General features: G+C 40.3%; 1 protein-coding gene across 8 annotated transcripts in view; it reads right to left on the minus strand.

Moving 5' to 3' along the window:
* diaph2 (diaphanous-related formin 2) overlaps positions 1 to 22,383 on the minus strand; it is a 647,336-nt gene that overhangs the window by 561,113 nt on the left and 63,840 nt on the right. For 7 of the 8 annotated variants that reach the window (XM_057849926.1, XM_057849923.1, XM_057849920.1 and 4 more), the window contains one exon: positions 21,820 to 21,840. The exons of the other annotated variant lie outside the window; for it this stretch is intronic. Coding sequence is in view for 6 of the 7 variants with exons in the window: in XM_057849923.1 (XP_057705906.1) it covers positions 21,820 to 21,840 (21 nt within the window). In the remaining variant the exon portion in view is untranslated. The remainder of the gene's footprint in view (positions 1 to 21,819; positions 21,841 to 22,383) is intronic. 8 annotated transcript variants of the gene reach the window in all.

Genomic DNA, 22,383 nt, shown 5'->3' on the forward strand with positions numbered 1-22,383 from the left:
ACAGTCTTAATGTATCACATGGGAGTTTTATAAACTCCCATTGTACAGTAGGTGTTTATTATGTTTTATTTATTCAGAGAAAGCAGCGAGCAGGAAGGAGTTATAGGGGGACAGAAAGGAAAAAAACAGACAGAAGAGGAGAAGAACAAACAACAACATGAAATACATTGTTATACGCCTATGCCACCTATGAATATAGTGGTGCCATCATTAGGTAATTAGGTAATTATATGACTGTGAACACCATGTGGTGGGCCTGATAACCGAGGAGAAATAGGAGACGTGATTAAGTGGGGTGAAGCGTACTCAAATCAGCAATGTAGGGTGTGGAACCCAGTATTATGTGAATCACATCTAAGTGTAGATATGTTGAGATCCAATTCTATACTACCGGATTGGTAATCCTGGCACCTACAATCTCTCTATCTGAGTGTGTCTAATTGCACCCACTCAGATGTGAGATTCTGTAGTCCTGCAAAAAAGTGGAAATGCTGTGTTGGGTCCATCTCAGGGCCCTGGCACTGCCCCATCCAACCGGTGGTGAGTGGGTGTGCGCGGCCCACCAATCCTCCCGCAGCTCCGGCAAAGGGCCAACACCCCCGGGACCCAGAGCGGTCCATGGGACCATCTGCGCCCTCATTAACTGGCCCGCAGAGACCGGATGAGGGAACACCCACGCCCGTCCGCCATCTCAGACCCCCTTAACCACCGCCGAACCCCCCAACCGAGGCAGCACACCATTTTAAGGACGAATACGAGATTAAAGCAATGAAAATGGCTGTACTAGTTTGGGCGAGAAAATGGATAGTGTAACATCATGTCGACTACAGCTCCACACAAAAGCACATCAAGATATTTAGCTTAGCAGGGAGATATGAAAGCCACTTTAAGACTGTCCCAGAGCTCGGGTAAACTTCAAGAAAAGGGATCTATCAAGGCTTCTTCTACTGTGAATTGTGTGTATCCATCTGCCAAAACAGCAAAATATCACTATGCCAGCACCTCCGCTATTGTACGCGCTCATAGTTCTGAAATAGAACATGCCTCTATTTTGGGGTCCGCCCTCTTCGCGGAAGATTCACTTACCTTTACCTTACCATGATGGCCACGAACACTCAATGTTGCCGGGAACACCACCTCCCACATATACAAAGAATGGGTTACTGCACAAGAAACTGAACGCTGCTACCGCTAATGTGAAAATGGGCAGTGTGCTGGACTCAGACTGTTCTCATAAAGTCGTAGCATGTCTTGAAATGGACGAAGGGTCACACTACAAGACCAGAACCTGCTTGATCATCGTATACTGCCGCGAAGATTGCAGTCGGACATCTGATGTCAATTGGGAGGTGGGCAACAGAGGCACTTAGTCTCATAAAAGTGGCGGTCCTCTGCTCTGTTCCAAAAAAGGAAAACAAACTTCGGGCTCAATGCTTCCTTTGCTCGGTTTCAGAGGCAATTTGTGAAACTCCAGATTTCTGTATCTTAACAAACTCCCGCTGAAAGGTTGTCCAAAAAAGTACAACTGCTATAACTACAGCTTCCTTTTATATAAATTCAAAATAAACACCAATGATCACAGATTTATTTGCAGCTTTTTAATAATCGTTAAACTTTTTTAAAATTCGCAATAAAGAAATATATGCTTAATTCAAGTTTATTCTCTCTTCTCTCTTGCAGCTGGTTGCGAATAATGTTTACTCCTTTCCAATGTCAGTCAGTGTGAAATAATATTTAAGACCATGTAAAATTCTGTATTTTAACAACATATAAGTCCATCCTCGTGTAAGTTGCAGGCCCTGCCAAACTATGAAAAATAGTGTGATTTTTAGTCCGGAAACTACAGTACGATATAGTTAGCATAGATAGATAGACAAACAGACAGACGGACAGGAAGGCAGGCAGGCAGGCAGACAGACAAACAGACAGACAGCTAAGATAGACATTTGGCTGTGTAGTCAGGAGGATGTCATCACATTTCTACTAAGGGAGAACAAAGCCATATAATTGGCTGACTTCTCCCAACTGAGCCTCGTGAAGCACAGCGTTAATAACAAACTGATGAGAAATTCATTATGGCTCCAAATAAAAACAACCTCTCCTCGATAAGAGACCCATATATTTTAATGAGAGTGATGCCTCTGTGTTTTCATTAGCTCGCCAAGCCCCAAAACCTTAAGACAAGACTTGAGAGAAGAATGCCATTAAGCTTGGAATATTAGCAGGTAGCAAGGCAAACAATGGTATTCTACACAAATAGGGAAAATACCAGCCAGGCATTTGATGTCACCTTTCTGTCTAGTTGAATTGAGAGTGAACTTTCCTTACTTTTCTTTTTTTCTAAATCATCATATTTCTCGGCCACTGCACATTTCTTATCCAGAATATCCTAATATTTTGAATTAATATAAATTAATATTAATATGAATTAATATATATTAAAATGATGTTTATTATGTAAAAAATGTTTATTTTCTGTTTTGATTTCAGATCTTTTTTGCTTGTTCATTTGTTTGAATAATTGTTGGAATACCATTTTGATACCTGTATTAATGTACTTTAAGCAGGTACCATACTGAAGTAGGAATTTTTGTATTATAACAAGACTGTCAGTAGTTTGCATTAATCTGTTCTGTGCAGAAACACTGTCACACTTATGGACCAGATTTTAATCTATTATACTGTTCTGCTGATCATACCATTCACACAAAAACACGAGTTAGTCACAATATACAGTCTTAAGTGCACATAATGTAACCAAACACCGTTCCAACTTTTGTAATTTGGAAACATTGGATAAGACCACTTTTCTAACGCTGAATGAGAATCCAATTCACCATCTGAGTTTTGGAACACACGCTACAAAAGAGCCATGCTATTCACGCTCTTAAATGTGAGATCTAGGGATCTGGGGACTAGAGCAAAGAAAAAAAAAAAGGGAAAAAAAACAGTAAGTTTAGAGCCCAGTGAACCATTTATTCAAGCTACTGGCACCAATAAAGAATTGGATTTGCTGACACTGAGCTTGAACTCACTTTTGAATAACTTACTCAGCAAACTGCTCGCTTACACTAAAAATTTACTACTAACTAGTAAATAAAAACAACAACAACAAAAAAAACAATTAAAGGCATCAACAACTTGAACAGATGGATGGTTGAAAAATACAGTGGTTTGACCTCAAGGGGTAGAAGGGAGCTAGGGGATCACATTAAACTGGACCAATAATCTTTCTCAGAGTCATTAACATGATCAATGCAATTCTAATGAGATAACATCTGGAACAAAGAGCCCTAATAGCAGACAGCTGCTGGGCAATACAAGCTAATTAGAGAACATTCTGTAATGTTAAATAATGCTGCATTGATTTTTGCCCAGGATTTGGACACCAAAATACAACATGTTGAATATTTTATAAACTGTATCTTATCAAATACCGTATTTTTCTGCCTATAAGGCACACTTAAAACCCTTTATTTTCCCTAAAAAAATGACAGTGTGCCTTATAATCCATTGCGCCTTAGGTATGAATTTTGGTTGTGTGTTATTGACAGTTATACTGCTTTGGTAAAGTGCTCAAGACGCACATTCATCAAACAGATAAAAAAAAAATTAAAAAAAGATAATAAACTGATAATTAAAACAATAAATGGTAAATGGTGTTACACTTATATAGTAATAATTATGTGAAAAGATAACGACAAATGACAAATGCATGACTTAGGCTATGTTCACACTACAGGTCTTAATGCACGAATCCAATTTTTTCGTGTTTTTCCGACTCGAGTCAGGCATTAATTAACTTGACGGTCTGAACGGGACAATCCGATTTGGGCCACATTTTTCCAGACTGTCGCAGCGGTCTGTACTGTCCAGTCTCTCAAATCGGAATTCATGCAGCAATTACGTCATCAAAAAGCGAGAGAGACGCTAGGGTAGCGATGCAGCTGTGCGTTATTAGCGCCTAGCTTGCCTTGAGCACGGCTTTTTAGGAAGGGTCGGACTTGACAACAGTCATAAAAAAAATAAAAATGGGTTGAGGATAAGCCTGAGAATGATCGGTTTTCTGTCTGCTCCATATAAGCAATATTTCAACATTGCTTACCCGGCCGAGAGTCGGGGCAAACTGCCCGTATGTGTGTGTGACAAGCACGGACAGTGCGTGCATGCTATTGATCCATATACTTTTGAATATAAACCTAAACGGGAATTATTTATGTCTGTTATTTGTGTCCTCTTTTTAAAAAACAAAATATGATATCCCTGGAATGACCGATGACAGCCAGCATGTGTGGTCATTTGTTTTGATGCTTCTGCGCATGAGGGTCGTCTTGCTCAGCGTGTGTCGGACTGCGAATTAGTGCGCAAGCGTAATACTTGAATGGTCTCAATGGACAAAGGCAGTCTGAAAGGGCACGCCAAAAAAACAGATATGACAAAAATCGGGTTTGTGCATTAAGACCTGTAGTATGAACCTAGCCTAAGATGCATTAATGCACCTTCTAATCAGATATGCCTTACTGAAGAAAAAACTGTTTAATTTGTAGTCAAAATCCTCCTGCCTCCGCCTTCCCCACTCTTCTCTAACTGGGTATCCGCCCTGTGCTCCGCCGCGGATCGCTGGCTGGGCGGCGGTGTATCGGCTGGATGTTGCATGCTACGGCGGGGGACCCTGCCCTGCCCTGGGCTTGGTGGGCCGCTGGGGGCCCCGTGGCGTGCCGGCTGGGGGGCTGCGGCCGCCGGTTGGGGACGGGCGTGGGGCTGGTGGTGCGTCCCCTCTTGCCATCCCTGAAGGCCGGTAGATGGGCGCGTGGGTGGCCCGGGGGACTACCCTGGATTCCGGGGGGGCTCCTTTGCTGGGCAGCGGGAGGAGGGATGGGCTGCGCTGCCCCCCACAACAACCCCGGCCCCGCCCTCCCTCCCTCCCCGGGCTGGCTGGGTGGGGGCCGTGGCCCTGTGTCGGCGCCCGCGTGGCGTCTCCGCTCGTCTATGTGGTCTGTTGCGTGCCCGGTGGGGCTCGCGTGCGGCTGAATGTGATTGGGCGCGCTCGGGCGGGGGGTCCGGTGCCGGGATTGGCGATGGGGCGGCGGAGGGTCGGTCGCCAACGGGCTTACGCTCACAAGGGATTCACACGATTACTGGGTTCTAGATCACAGAGATGATTTGTGTACACTCTACCCCTTTCTATCACTTAGCTTATATACTCCCCCACCTCCTTCCCCCTCTTTCCCTGATCAACAGGCCCCCCACATGGTGTCAACCGGAAATACATTTAGCTGACGATAGCACCAACATATTAGTAGTTAGTGTAGTTAGGCCTTCAATGTATTTCTTGTTGTTGTTTGTGTTTCTTTTCTTTCTTCTCTTGTGTTTCTTTTCTTCTGTTCCCCCATGACCCCGTCCTGTACGCTGCTTTGTTATAATAAACGAGGTATGTTGAATGATCACAATGGGAGTATGTCAGACTCTCAATATGAAACATTAAAACTGTTCAGACTATCCGGGCACTTAGACTTCCATTCTCCGTGTCAAACAGCTGAACAGGTAAGGTTTAATAAAAAAAATACATAAATAAATAAATTTAAAAAATAATAATTTGGAGTCCAAAAAACACTAAACACCAAATCAACTCTGTCATGTTTTGTTTGTGATGAAAATGTCATCTTACCTCAATGTACACGAACTGACAGATAAGAATGTCTGTACTGTAAGTGTGTAGAGTATGTACAGAATCAAAGAAATTTTGATCATGATGTTCCATTGAATTTGATGTTGTACAATCACCTGAGGCGGCACTGTGGAGGACTGGTTAGCACGATGCCTGACTGTTCTGAAATACGGGCTTTAGATAGATAGTTTACGTAAAATAAATGCTAACTGCCTGGTTCTTTGCTCTTTTAAGGATCGGGACTATTTCACGTCCATATCTATAAAAAATTCAGGGATTTAAGCATTTATTGACAAGAATCTCAACGTAAAAAGCTCTTTGCTGTGGTAAGGCGGCGCCACAGTGACTTAAAGACGAGCAGCACGTTCGACATATTTATGTAAAATAAATTATACTGCCCGTTTTTTTTTTTTTTTTCTTCTTTTAACCAAGAATCGAGACTGTTTTACATCCATATCTATAAAGAGTTGAGGGATTTACGCATTTATTCACAAGAACTTCCAACGTAAAAAAAGCTCTTTGTCTGTGTTTCCACTTGGTCAGCTTTGACGAACATAGGCCCCCTATTAATAGGCCCCGCGCCCTGTCAATACTATTATGAAGTCTATGGTAGGAGAAAACTAACACAAAGGATTGGGGATTATTGTGGATAGGCGAGTCTTAAAAGGTCAGTTTTGAGCTTGAACTAAAAAAGGGGGAGTGAGTCGGTGTTCCTGAGGTCGGGTGGTAGTGAATTCCAAAGCCGGGGGAGCCGAGCGGCTGAATGCTCTGCTCCCCATAGTGCTGAAGCCAGCGGGGGAGGAGGGGGAGGCAGACAGGTGTATGGAGGTGGAAGATCTGAGGGCACGGAAAGGAGTTATAGCATGGAGGAGGTAGGACTGGTATGACGTGGCGAGGTTGTGGATGACCCTGAATGTAAGGATGAGAACTTTCAACTAGATGTGAAAGTGGAAAGCCAATGAAGCTCGTGGAGGACTGGAGTGATGTGGTGGGTGAAAGAGGGTACAGCCTACAGGTTACGATACGCGCAGCTGATTATGTTTTCAAATCCGAAATAGCTGCTTACAGAGATAAACTTTTTTTTTTTTTTTTTAATCCACAATCTCGATTTTAAAAATATAATAATATCTACTTATAAAATTATTGTGAAAATGTGTGTCCCGGTACTTTTTCAGTTGAATAGCCTTTTGAGTAGTTTGAGCGGATTGCTTTTAATGACTATCACAATATCACATTTCCTCTTGTTTTAATTCATAAACTGTTTTATGCGTGTAAGTCAATGGTAATGTTGGTAGAGCACAAATGAATTACAGAAAATAAGTGTGTCTATTTGCACAGAATTGTAACCAAAAAAAGTTCCTCCTCAAAACACCAACTGAGCAGAGAAACAGGATCCAATTAGTTCTCTGCTTAGAAAAAGGAAATAATGAAGAGTGATGTAAAAGAAAACTTTATAATAGTGTTTGTACAAGTCTTTGGCCATCATAGGAAAATATAATTACGACGAACAAAGAGCCCTGTGTGGTCCGACATAAAGCATTAGTAACATATAATGGGGGAGTAGACAGGATGAAAATCCTTTCAAAATTTCCAATCAGTGTGGCTCTATGAATGACATGCATATAAAGCTGCATCCACTCATCTTCATTAGGAGATATTTATTTTAATTCTCTTTCATTTCAAATGTTCAAAATAAATTAATTGATAACATGGCTGGCTCAGTGGTGTGTATGGTTAGTGTGTTTGCCTAATAGTGGAGAAATTTTCAAATTAGGATCATCAGCCTTTCCTGTGTTACGTTTCCATGCTTACAGGTAGGTTTAAGGTAGTCAATATTTGGTATTTTGACAATACTGTATATCAAACTATGAAGAGCAAACTTGTGGCCAAATTAATAATTGTTTGGAGACTAATACACATCTTCAAAACTCTCACTGTGACTCACACACAACAGGTCAGTTTCCTAGCCTATAATATATGGCGAAAAGCTAACAAATGAGGTTATGAACTGTTCAAAACTGCTTGGCCATATGGATACAAAACACTCTGAATTAAAATATAAGCCTTTGTGAGAATGTGAGGAAGAGGGGCCATTAGATCAACAAATGTGAATGCATTGAGTGAGTACTGTTATGGCTAAGAATCCAGTTATACATGTCGTGTTATTTTACGTTTGCTTTATTTGTCATCCTTTGATTGCGATAGCTTAGCCCAGACATGTCCAAAGTCCGGCCCGGGGTCCAAATGCGACCCGTGGTCAAATTTCATCTGGCCCCCAGCCTCTGTCATAAAATCAATAACGTCTGGCCCGCACACAGACTTAATAAATTGGTCAGCAGTACTGCTACCAGCATATGAAGTAGCTTACACACTAAATGCTGCTCCTCATTTACCCAATAAAAGGCAGCAGCACTCTAAGCAACATTATTCCGTGTGACCCTTTACTCCCAATTTTCTAAAATGTGACAATCAACAAAAAAAAAAAGAAAGTTGATTGGGACGGCCGACGCTTCAAGGATAGGTGGAAATTGGACTATTTCTTCACTAAAATTCTTTACAACTGTGTCTGCCTCATTTGCAAAGACACAGTCGTTGTTTTTAAAGAGTTCAATATGAGGCGATATTAACAAACAAGACACGCTGACGTGTACGACAAGATTACAGGGATGATACGTAGCAAGAAATTTAAGCAACTTGAAGCTAGTTCAGTTTTACAGCAGCAGTATTTCGCAAGAGCCCGAGAGCCGAAAGAGAACGCCACAAAGGGTAGTTGCGAGATTGTTAAAATTCTTAATTAAAAAAAATAATGAGGCAAATGTGACTCACAGAATGGCTTGCTAAAATTTGCTTAAATATATTGTTCTACGTCAAGGACGTCAGCCAAGGTCGGCCCCCCACATTTTTTCCACAACAAATCTGGCCCCCTTTGCAAGAAGTTTGGACACCCCTGGCTTAGCCACTACGGAGCACTGAAACTAACAAATAACTGACAAACTTTATGGAATTTATTGAAATCAATTCCACCGATCAATTAAACCCCACTAAGTCAAAGATTAAACCTAATGTTAAAAAAGATGGATTTTTGATCAGAGTTTAGGGTTAACAGCATATCAGTGCCAATAGAAAACAAACAACACACAAATGAATTGCACAGTGCAATAAACTCAAAGGAGGGGGAGGGCGCCGATGTGCGCGCACAACCCGGAAGTACGCCGTGCACACACGCGGTCAATTTGGCCACATAACGGCGGCAACTAAGCACTTTACACTCAATCGGACTTACAACACATCCCAAAAATGCTAAACGAACACGTCACCTCACGGCAAAAATGTGCAACACGAATATGATGTCAACAATGCTTGCCAATTTTGAGCGCTGAATACCCATCGTTGCTACGGCAAAGCCACGAAACGGCCGTGCATGGAGGGGGTCGAACCTATCGCTGGAACCCTCCAGAATGAAGGAACAATACTCGCGTTCATTCATGGGCGTACACAGATCAACATTCCCTGGCACATCTCAATGGGTGGCTGCACTCGCCCTGGCACACGCCTTTCTCAGTCCCAAAACACACAGTATATGTTTTGTTGTTTCTTTTTCATTTGAACCATTGAATATGTGTACAAATAAAATATATACCTGTGTTACAGTAAATCTGGAAAAAAAATGCTTTGTCATCTGATGACAAAGGGTTTGGTGAATGCGCATGTGAAACTTGCAGAGTTTGGTACATTTAGCAAGCTTAAGAACCACTGATGTAAACACAACAACCTTCTTCCTTCCACCTTGGTTCTGTGGAAAACTAGTTTGATTTACGATTTTTTTTTTGAGGGGGTGGCTTTTGACGGACGACTAAATGCGTGAGGTCTATTAACTAACGCGAAGTTAGAATATAGCATACATACTCAAGACCAGAGGTCTGAAACTTGTGGCCTAAGGGCATCAACAATACTTTCAGGCCTTTTACCTAAAGGTTTAGTATTAGTGCAGTCTGATTATTTTTTTCCTAAGTTGTTGCGTTAGCCATTGTTTGTTTGTTTGTTTTTTTTTGTTCGTTTGTTGTGATAATGCATAATACACTGTAGCATAGCACAGGCTCATGAGTTTTCGTCAATATTTTTTGTTAGCCAATGTGAATTAACGCCATTAGTCACTTGGTAATTTCCCAAGTGACACAAAGTGAAAGGAAAATATGTCCAGTCACCAGTAACAGATATGTCTTTTTTTTAAAGTTGCCATGAGGAGAAATGTTTGCTGCCAGAGCAGCCAATTTGAGTTAAAAAAAAATCCCAAGAATTACGATGACATAAGATCTCACAACTCAACTAGAAATGCTAAGGAGTATGCAAAATATCAGAGAGATGAGAGAGTGGACTGGATCTCATGAGCCTGATCTATGGTAAGTAATTAACTAAATAAAGTTCTGCACTTTTTAACGAATGAGGAGAGTAGTATTTTTTTATTTATTAATACTGTACTTGAAACCTTTTTTGTGGAGTAAGTGATGTGGCTCAAACTGATCCAGACTCTATCCCCAGCAGTTAGAAAATGAGTTGAGACCCCTAATTTTGCCATATTACAAATAATCATAATGAATATAGGGCTGTCAAAATTATCGCGTTAACAGGCGGTAATTAATTTTTTTAATTAATCACGTTAAAATATTTAACGCATTTAATGCATGCGCAGAACGACCCAATCACGCATTGCCGCGAACAGACTTCAATGGCGCCGTTTTATGTATATTGAGAGCTAAGAGGCAGAGACAAGCGAGTGGAGTTGACACAGGCATTCATTGGAGCCGTGCCATTTATTGGTATGAGCTTTGGCATCTCTTCCACAATAATTATAACTATTTTGGCGAGCGACGTGGGGCAGAACGACAGGCGATGAGCTTTTTCTTAACACCCTGTATTGAACCCAACGCAGAGAAGATATACCATTTGCAGCCACCACTGACAGTCATGGTTGCGCAACTTCCCACCCCATGCATTTGGGCTGTTAAGAACAGTTAAGTTGCTACAGTATCATTTAGTGAAAGCACAAAAAAAATATTCCTATCGCTCAAAAAAATGAAGAAATAATGTTCACAAAAAGAAAAGCGCTCAATGCAAAGAGAACTGCCATTCCCAATCAAAATAGCTATGCAAAATAATACTGAGTTTGGTCAAACTCATTCAAACATTTCGTTTAGCTCAACAAATACACTAGATGGCAATATTTAGTCACAATATACAAACTATCAAAATTACTATAACTTGTACTCACATTTATCTTTTAAGAATTACAAGTCTTTCTATCCGTGGACCCCTTTCACAGGAAGAATGCTTATAATGTTAATGCCATCTTGTGGATTTATTGTTATAATAAATAAATACAGTACTTATGTACAGTATGTTGAACGTATACATCCGTCTTGTCTTATCTTTCCATTCCAACAATAATTTACTGAAAAATATGGCATATTTTACAGATGGTTTGAATTGCGATTAATTACGATTAATTAATTTTTAAGCTGTGATTAACTCGATTAAAAATTTTAATCGTTTTACAGCCCTAAATAAAATATATATTTTTAGGCGCATTCTACAGTAGATATGTTTCACAACAACAATCAGCAAACAGATGAATTTGTGAATGCTGAAAAATTGATATGCAATGGTCCTCTGTCTGAATTATTATTATTTCAGCATTTGACCTCAACCAATGGCCAAGTGTGTTTGATTCAAGGCAAAAGTATGTGTGTGTCGGTGCGTGTGCATGTGGCGGCGTGTGCTTGTATGAGTGGCATCCAATCAGCATTAACAACATCAGCTCTCAAGACCACTCTGAACATAAAGAGACAGACTGGCCATTGTCAACATGATTGGATGTCACCTGGCATCCTGCATCTCTGGCTACTATCAAGGACATCACTGTTTGGAACACTATACATCTGTCATCAAGTCGGCCCCTGCAATATGCTGCAATTGCCCACATTCGAAAGCGACAATAAACTTAAGTGTTTTGAGTTAAAAACATGGTCACTGAACAAATTAAAAATGTGTATTACAAGGCTTACTACCATTCAGGTGTAAGAGGAAGTTAACTACTGTGCAATAAAGTGATAGAAACAAATATAAAATGACTTGTGTTTAGAGTTAATCTTGTCATATGCTGAACACAACTGACTTCGCATTTTATATTCCATTAGTCTTTCATTATTGTCACCTCATAGTCGCTTCAGCTAGGTTTTACTTAGCAGCTGTGGTGGAGACGACTGAACTATGAAGCAAAAAATTTACGATTCCGTGGTTAACATTCCATTTCAGCAATTACTGGGTTCCCGTAGTGTGGTGGCATCCTAAATAATCACCACAAAAAAAAAAAAAAAAAGAATGATATGGTAATCCTTTAGCTGCTCGCTGAGCTGAAGCTTGCAGAACAAAAAAAAAAAAAAAAAAAGTCTTGACAGCTTTGCTGAAGAACTGCAAGATACTGTATGTCGATGTTTTGGAAGATTTGCTAGTCTTTGAGAAGGGCTCATGATGTCACGAATTATGTCATTCCTTTCTACCTCAAATGTTGTGAATGTTAAATGTCATGTCAGAACGGTTCAAACAAATTCAAAATTGTAGCATTTCAACTTTATAGAGCTTCAACAGAAAACTGATTTAATGTCTAATAATGCTCTTGGAAGGGGTCAACATACAGTAAGAAAAGGACAGAAATGTGCCAATATTCTTGTTATTTGAGCATAACTAATGTACTGTTAGCAAGGGATTACATCTATTTGTCTTAGTAGGTCAGTCTAATAAATAATTCAAGTATGATTACATGAAGAGGCGGTCAATGAGACAGGTTGTGTCAATAGCAGGTAGGGCAAACAAGTGCTTCCTTTCTGGCCCTGATGGAGAAAGGGAAGCATTCAAAGGAAAATATCAAGTGGACCCCAATGAGATTGTCTGTCGAGCAATGTTGATAAAGTAGGAGAGGAAACATGATTATTCTCTTCTTCAAGCTCCCCATTCTTTCGAAGGAAGCAGAGAGAAAGTGTTGGTCAGACGAATCTTAATCAATCTGAATGCCTTTGATCCATATTACAGTTATCTCTCCTTGAAAGGATTGAAATAATGTGCAGCTTGAGCACACTTAAGAGTCATGTGTAAGGCGTGTAGAAACACATTCGTTCGATTCCATAGCAACACCTGGCATTCAGCCCTTTGAGGCAAAGTGGTCAATTCAGTGAGCACCCACTGCCACCAAGTGCTAGCCTTCATTACTACACTACCATCTGGAGAACCACATGATGGGGAGACTATAAAAGGGCATAATCTCCAAAGAATAAAACTAAACGTTTTTTCACATTGTAAACACTTAGCAGGACTGTGGACTCTCTTGTGGTTGGTGAAAGCAAGTGGGCTGAAGTGCATATAAAATCTGGAAATTCCTCCAGTTAATTGAACGGTGCATAAACCCGATGGCAACTGAGGCAAAAAATCGAAAGGGTTCGTTTTGAGTATGTTTCCAAATTGATAGATGCAGTGTTTCAGGACCTTTTTGCCATCCAGCGCGAATGGTGATTAGTCTGACAAACTTGTCATCTGAAAATACTTGAGTTTTGTGTAAGTGTGTAAACCTATTATCAATCATGTCTCTGATTGTGACAGCTGAAAGATTCTTGGAGGAAGGGGAACTGGCTGTTGATTATTTACTGGAGCTTCAATCCGTGTCCACGTGTGACAATGCTAAGCAGAGGTGGCATTCCCATCAGGCAGAACAGGCAATTGACTGGGGCGCCAGCAGGGGGCAGGGGCGCAGTCTTCCCCGTCAAACTCATATATACATATTTTGATACAGTTTGTTTGATAGGTACCAACAAATTTGTAAGTTTTGACAATTCAAAGTTTTGGGTACCACACCAACACCCAGCACGCAGCCCTGGCAGCTGCCATCTAGAGCAGTGGTTCCCAACCTTTTTTGTGATGGGGCCTTTTTTTCACAGACCGGCAATGTGTGGCAGAAAATTATAGTAAATATAAAATAACACGACAGGGCTAAAAAAAGACATTAAGTGCAGGGAAAATGTAACTAACCATACGCTGATTCAACCTTTTTTTTTTACCAGCAGCCTCACCTAAAACTTGACGGAAAATATCCTTGGTCGCAGGCATAATGAATTCCTCTCCAATCGTGAAAGGTTTTTTAGCTTTAGCAATACGGTTCGCCACGACGTACGATGCTCTCAGCGCCTCGATTGCTAGCTTTTAGCCACACATTATGCAGAATGGATTTGGTTGTAGGCTCTTCTCCTGGCTCAGCAGGTGGCCTTTTCCCCATAAAAAAAAAAAAAAACTGACCAAACACCTCGCCACCCACAGCACACACGCAACAGCAGCTAACATTACTGTTTACACTGACTGACACCGGGTTGCTATAGGTGTGCAAACACCCCAGTAATGGTAACCAACCACTAGGTGGTGAAGTACCCAAATCTCTACTCGAATTAGTCAATAGAGTAGTCAGGCAAATTGATGTGTCAAGAGGCACAAGCCAGATTGCGGTCGTTAGCAAATTATTTATTATTTTTCTGTGGCCCAGAAGCAAATGCGGTACAGACTAGTCCCCTGCTCAGCGGTTGGGGATCACTGATGTAGGGGATGAAACGCGGTACAAGCTGTGGAGTATGTAGTGAATCCCCTTCATGTGGAAAAATTGGCCCAACTATAACACCACGGCCAAGTGGTGACAGGAAAAATCTTGCCTGGGGCAGCAAATTGTTTAGGTCCACCCCTGATGCTAAGAAAGACGAGATAATATCTTGTCCTCCCTCAAATTTCAAGAAGTCGGAAGACCCAGAGGACTTCCTGTAAATGCTTGCCTTGTGTTTATGTACCAAATCATGCATTGCCTCGGTTAAGATACAGAACTATAAAGAACAGCAGGATTCAAGCACTATGCAGTGGCTCAATGCGACCCCATGTGAGGTCGGAATGAAATTTCAATTTGACATAATGTAGCAAGTGTTTGACATAACTACAGACAGAAGTGTGCCCTATTAAGGCTACCCACTACCAGCACTGTCCGTGTAAACCTTGAATTGTTCGGACACATTTAGTGTAGTAGATCTCGAGAGTATTCTGGAAACTTGATCAACGAGGGCAAATAATGTATTAAATATACACCGATACTGCAACTGATATCAAAAAGTTAAAGAGGCAAATAAAGAATTTCAGAGGAGCCGTTATACATAAACCATGGGGATACACAGAATTTCACAGCTGTGTGAACAGTTAAAGCAGATGCGGCGGGATGTGATGGTGGGTGCATACAGAGAGGTGGGCTGTAAAAATATGCAATAAACTTTATGGGGCCTAATGCGGCCCTGCAGCAGACTCCTGCTGGGCCAAGCATGTCGGCAGTGACGCTGAGTGTGTAACGGAACCGTGGGGGAGAGATGTACAACTGAGAGCATAGCCACTATTCACAGCCTCCATCCGTGATGTGCCGAGAACGCATCAAATTCAGATATACAGAAGGCTGTGCTGGGATTCACATTTTTCATATCCCTCCTTTTTCATTGGCTACTCTATCAAACACTATGCCCTGCAATAGCTGAAGCCAAGATGTAATAGGCACATCTGTTGGACCTGCACGGAGGAAAAACAAATGTGTCACACACACGCAAACACACACAGTCATTAGATTGTGCACACACACTGACACAAGCATAAACAGAATCTAGAGCATTGACAGAGACCTCGTTCAATCCAATATTGGTGTGCTGTGACCACTTCGGTTTTTTTATGCTCCCCTCAACATCAAGAGAAGCAGTTCAACTGATGGAAGAGCAGCAATTGTCTACAGTACATTTGAAAAGATGTACCGCGGAGGGATAAAGAGAATAAGAATAGGAATGACAAGGGAAACTCAAAATTCTGGTGAACACCTGCAGCTATTCTAAAGCAGAAACAAGTTTTGAAAAAACTATTTTACATTTCTGTATCATACTAGGGTACCACTGCAGATTCACCATTTTTCGGAACCTAAGTTAACTGTTTACTGAAATGTTTACTTATTCTCTCATCTTTCAGGCCATGTTGTACTTGTTTTGTAATACCCCGAGATGGTCCACAAATCCACTGCTCCTTGCAAGGCACCAATGTTAGCAAAGAAAAACTTAGCGTTGGCCAACTTAACAACAAACAGCAATGTGATCTAAGATTCCAGTAAAGTTAATATAGACACTCAAGGGCCTTGTGGAGTAGAAAACTGGGTGGTAAATATACAACAACTATGCAGATAAAGGTACTGTATGTACCACTGGCTACATTTACGTGGACACATTTATTCAGATTAAGGCTGCGTCTACACTAGGACGAATAATGGCCTTAAACGTGTAGTTAGTTAGACTATGGCATATCGGCTACACTAATGTACCTCTTCTGTGTATGTTCTTGCACGGGGTAGGTAGCCGTTTAATATAGACTGGTGGCTCCGTATAATAATCGGATACAAAGGAATTGATGTCATGGAGAAAGGCGTTGTAAACAATGCAGGCGAACGATCAAGATGGGCATTCCTGCTTCTGTTTTGTTTTCCACACCCATTGTTTACAGTTTATCCTCTAGAGCAGGGATGCTCATTATGTCGATTGCGATATACCAGTCGATTGCAACGCTAGTGCAGGTAGATCATGGCATCAACAAAAAAATGTTTGTTTGTTTGTTTGTGTTTCGTATATAGTTCATTATGTTGTGTGAGCAACATATGTGTTATGCAACATTGTTGTTAAGCTGTTTAGGTCGATAGGGGGAGGTTGTGTCCTTGAAAAGTAGATCTTGGAGCAAAAAACTGAGCAGCCCCACTAGAGTCTAGAAAAGGGGTCAAGAACCTACAGTATGTCTCGCGAGCCATATCTGGCTCTTTGGTGAGTGCATCTCTGCTCGTGTAGACGCAGCGTAAAAGCCTGATTGGAATAAAAATACTTACTGTACAAACCCCATTCAGAATTTTCTAACCCGATCGGGCCAATTAGAACCAAGATTGTATTGTGAACGAGACTGGTGGTTTGTATCGATTTATATTCCCATCGGTGCACATGAAAACGCTTACTCAAAAATTTTAGAAAAAAGCAGTCTTTACCACGCATTGGAATATGCGTTTCTGTTATTCCAGGAAGTTAGTAGAGGCAGAGCAAGCAGAAGACAGGGTGGCCCAAAGACCAAACTGGTCTGTATCTGAGATGAACACATTTCTGGGGTTATTAAAAGATCTTGGATTTGCCAGAAGACCCGACGATGGAAAATATGCAAAATAACTAACGTTTAAATTTGAAATGGGTGGAGTCATCTACTATTCCCATTACATTTGTACATAATATGTGCATGTCAAATGCGCATGTCAAAATAATTTGTTTCGACCGAAAGTTTGATGCCTGAGTCTCCATGAAAACAATGTCCTTGAAAACCGTGCATCCATTTGTAATTTTAATCCTAACACTGATCAGATTAAAGAAAGTTTGTCCACGTTAACATAGCCCTGCAACCAGAAATCAAAGTTCCAACAACAACTCATAAACCACAAAAAGTGCCCAAATAAAGATAAAGGGCTCTATTTCCATAAATGGCACATCTGCAGCAGTGTGGGAATGCTGGTATTATATGTTTTTTTATAATTGCTTCTTATTTGCCAGTTTGGCAAACCAGAGTGTGTCACGCTGGGCCTGCCAGTGTTGTGATGATAAAAAAAAATATCAAAATGAATGTTCCATCTGAAGAAACAATGGGAGAAACAGGAAGGATCAAAGGATGACATTTTAGATAAGAAAAGTCCAAAATGTTCAACAGTATGCCAGTAGGAGTGTTGGCAAAAGAAAGTCCAACAACTATTTTGAGAGGTATTACTGAAAGTAATGGGACAATTGGCTGCTCAGTTGTTCATGGCCTGTGTATTTATGGCTACGCTGGAAATGAATACCTGGATAATGTCACTACAAAAACGGTAAGATAAATACTGAAGTTTTTCGAGCAACGTTAGCTGCTCCTATTATGCCAAATGCTTCCCAATTTTCATTGACTATAATAGAGTTGCAGCAGAGAACTGGCATAGGATCACTCATGATGAAACCCAGCAACTTGTGATTTATACCGGTTTGAGACCTCAGGCTGTCATTGACGGCAAAGTGTTTGCAACAAAGTCTTAAAAAGTGACTGAGTGAATTTGACATAAAAGTATGTTAGTTAGTCCTTTCACTTTTGACACAAATGGACATCTAATCTTTAGAACTAGGAGGGGCTGGAAGGGAATGATGATCATGTTTCAGCCAGCCACTCCCAGTTCCAATGGATCGGAAATCTGTCTCTTTCAATTAAAGCCTATGCCTATGACTTAAAAAGATGGAAGTGAAATTTAAATGTATTATAATTTCTAAAACATTCACTCTAAATACCTTTAAAGTAAAGAGGAAAGCATGTTTGTTCGATTTATAATCCACCACGGTGATGTTTGGAGCCAAAAATAAAAAGAATTGTGTCAATGCACATTAAGTTATGGAACTGACTGGAGAAGGTAACTAGCTGTTATTGTTTCCAGCTTTTATTCCCATTATTTCAACAGCAATCTGGCCTGATAAACCCAACAAACTTTTCTATTCTATTAAGCTTAACTTAAGTGTGCTTTCACTCAAGGGAAACATTTAATACCCTTCCAAAAACATGTTTCCTTGATCCTGATTTAAAATGGAACCCATGCAGCACACTGGCACAGGCCATGTAGAACCACACAAATGATTAATTTTTCATTGAAGCTCTTTAAAAGGACCAAGGACATGAGCAACATTAAATCTGATCAACCCTCACAACCCCGTTAAATAGCTTGCTTGAAACAAAAAAAAAAATCCTTTTGACTTGCCATATTTCTCCTTTTCTAAAGGCCCTTTGAAAACTCACTTGGAGTGTGAACAAGCATGTGATTAGAGTTGAGGAAGAGAGAGGTATATTTCAGAAACCCATCTCTAATAATTCCCACATTTATATATAGATATAGTGATATTAGTTTAGTTTATTAGATTATTAGTGGCACTATACTAGTACTGCAGTTGGGGGGGGTAATATTTTTTAACTGCATTGTAATGCAATAGCAATAAGTCGAACCATACCAATTTGAATGTTACATATCATTTTTGCAAATATTTAGTGGATTTACACATTTAGATTTAGTCTCATTCAAATTCAGTCTCAGTAAGTCATGTCTATTGGACATAAGGTTGTGTCATTCCAGTCATATTGAACATTACCTACCAGTAGCTCTCTGATGTTGCTTCTTAATAAAAACGGAAGCCTCCATTTTCTCATCCTTTATGCGATCCATCTGACCCCACCAATGATAATGCACAGAATTCTGATGTGACAGTTACACCATAGGACTCTCCAATGTACTGTTACAATTTGGACCTTAACTTGTAACGTAAATCAGGCCAATCTCTACAGGGACTAATGATATGCAAGGGTCAAAATAGCCAGCAGACAGCTGTGGCTCTCTGGAGAAGAAAACGCATCTCGTTTGAACACCTGCAGACATTGTTAAAGATGAATGGGCACTGTAGGTTCTGTGTATTCTGTTCATCCGTCGCTCAATCTTGAGGTGGAAAGAGCATTTGAGACTTAGAAATGTTGCACATTTGCACGCTGGTCAAACTGGATTAGATCCAATTTACAACGTTCTCTATTCCTAGCTCATTCTCTAGCGAGAGAGCAGGGAATGTCAAAGAAATTTCATGCCTGAGACAGAGGAGTTACAGTTACTCATTCCCAACAGACAATCGTAGCCAGCTCTCTCCCTCCAGCATAAGTAAGAGCGCTCTATCCCAATGACACACGCTGACAGCGTGAAAATGGGAATCTGCCAGCAAAGCAGGGAGTTAACTGTGACCAACCACCAGCTAACCAGGCTAAACACTTTCAGCTTCCTTCGACTCTCGTGGGCCTATTATAGAATGAAAACCCATGGTTTTAACAAGATATCTGGCAAGGCTTGAACATTTGTCACCTAAAAAAATCATTGTGGGCATATGCTAGCTGTGATATTGGCATTTTGTTGCCTTTGATTCAGATACAAGTCAGGGTAAAACCTTATCTTCATCAGGATTTTAAAGAGCTATTCCATATTTCTAGACTTGGAATTTACGTTTTCTCCGCACCAAAAACATGGATGCATACTAGGTCTGTCACAAACAATTATTTTAGTCAACGAATTACTTATTATTGTTGTGATTAGTCAACCAATTGCCCTGTGCTTTACAAACCATCAGGCCTTTTTTTTACGTTTTTTTTTTTTTTTTTAAAGAATAATAAGATAAAATAAACGTTGCCTGGTGTCCCACCTCTTCTGACACTATTTGAAGCACCTTAAAAAGTAGGCTCATGGATTTCTAACTAGTGATCTGGATCCAGATTAGGGCAATTATGTCATTCAATTGAGTAGGGATAAACCTCGGACATTTCAACACATGAAGCTAAGACCATGCTCTACCCCCAAGCAATAAACAAACAGGAGAACCGCTTGACAAAGGAACAAATTTATGTGAAATTGTAATCAATAAAAAATGTTCATGTGAAGTGGATCAAAAAGAGGGTTTTGTCTGAGAGCATGGGGAGAGTAAGGGCTGCGTTACCGTGCACTGCTTTACCTTGTATGCAGTCCTGTGAAGCATCAAATGCTTTAGACCACTCAAAAAAGGGCAATGAAATGTCACAAAAATGCATAACGTGACATTTTATTGATATTTTGTCTGTAAAAGAACTGAAACCAAACCTTCTCAAACTATTATGCCTATGCCAAAATGGTACCGAAGTGCATTATTAGGTGTTTACATGAGAGATTGTGATTTACAGATCAATGCAACTAATAACAAACTTAAGAACATACACAAAACAGAAGAATGAGCTGTATGTGCACAAAAAGAGCCACCAATGAAACAGTCCATTACCGTATTTTTCTGACTATAAGTTGCAGTTTTTTTCATAGTTTGGCTGGGGGTGCGACTTATACTCAGAGCGACTTATGTGTGAAATTATTTACACATTATGATATCATTTCACATGGTATTTTGGTGTTTTGGAGAGACACTGAAGGTTTGGTAAACTTGTTAGCATGTTCTTTATGCTATAGTTATCTGAATAACTTAACAGCTATGGCCACGTTCGCGTTCTGCCTTTGGCAATGTGTGTTCAATTGTATTATTGACTTTTTTATATTGAAATGCATGCTTTTAGTTTGTGGCGCTTTCACGTCCACGTGGGGGCACACTTGCACTTGTTTACGTGAATAAGAGCGCTCACACGCCAGAAGAAGACCGACAGCTACAGTACGTAGCTCTGACTGAGTGGGCGAGTTAGCGAGAGAGAAACACGGCTGCGAGCCTATGTTCATTGTTTATGCTTGTAAAATATCTCTACAGAGGCAACGCCTGTGTGTATCATCTTTTCTGTTGTTGGTGTGTGTTTTCTACCCATGATCGGACACTTAGAGCCAGTTGTGTGGTTGTTTGAACGATGCGCTAATGCTAGCGAACGTATGCTAACCGTTTGTCTCATGTCATTGCTGTAAAATAACCTGTTTGGTATCGAGAATGAAATTGATTCAGCAAATTATACGGATGTGCAGAATCGTTATTTGGGAGTTTAGCCCGCTGAATAGCCAGGACCAAGCCGTAGCGTCCTGGTGAGGACAGTATATTCGCATTTCATTGTTCATGCACTGTACACTGTACACTTATTCAGCATGTTGTTCTTTATTGTATTTTTATATCAAATTGCCTTTCAAGATGACATGTCTGTTCTATGTGTTGGATTTTATTATGTAAATTTCCCCCAAAAATGTGACTTATACTCAGGTGCGACTTGTAGTCCGAAAAATACGGTAGTTTATGTTTGAGTATCTGTACACAAGGGACGGTCAATGCAAAAAAATAATCTTATAATGTATTTGACTGCCCAGAGTTTCTAAAACATGGATGTAAGCCAATTTTCCACAGAAACCAGGAGACTGGATCAGCCAGCCTATTCCTTTTTTTTTTTTTTACACAAAAATAGTGTATTCAAAATATTTATTGTTTTTTGCAAATATGCAAATATGTGCACTCGGAAATAGAAAAAAATTGACTACTTACCGCAACTTTGCTCCCAGTTATCTGCATGCAGCAATCAGCGGAGAAGGTTAATGTGCAAAAAGACACAAACAGCACAGTCATAAGTATGCCAGACAATTACACGTTGAGGCATGAGCGTTAACCTGTGTGATATTACAAAATGTCCATTATACATGATACAGCTAAAAATCTTTTAATATAATATTTGATAAGAGAACATTTTTTGTTATTAGTAGCACATACAAAGGAAAATGTCATTTTATCGCTTAATATTTCCAGATGTTTCAGTTGTTAATAAAACAAGCAAGGAAACAAAGAAATAGGAAAATGATTGCAGCTTTTTGCCCCATGCTTAATTTATTCCTTAAAATGTCCATCTAGTAATTACATGGCAACAACTGTGGAAATGAAGAGGTCATCTTTTTAGCTGATCTGTTAAGTGGAAAAGTCAGTGAACACAATGGATGAGTTTGCCACTGCCCTGAAGTACTGTCTGGTGTAGGCTACCAAATAAGTGCATTGGAGATCTATCTCGGATACACTAACCAGACACGAGTTTCTCACCCAAATGTGGTAGTAAAATAC

Source organism: Corythoichthys intestinalis, chromosome 11, assembly GCF_030265065.1.
Source record: "Corythoichthys intestinalis isolate RoL2023-P3 chromosome 11, ASM3026506v1, whole genome shotgun sequence".
Classification (NCBI taxonomy): Eukaryota; Metazoa; Chordata; class Actinopteri; order Syngnathiformes; family Syngnathidae; genus Corythoichthys; species Corythoichthys intestinalis.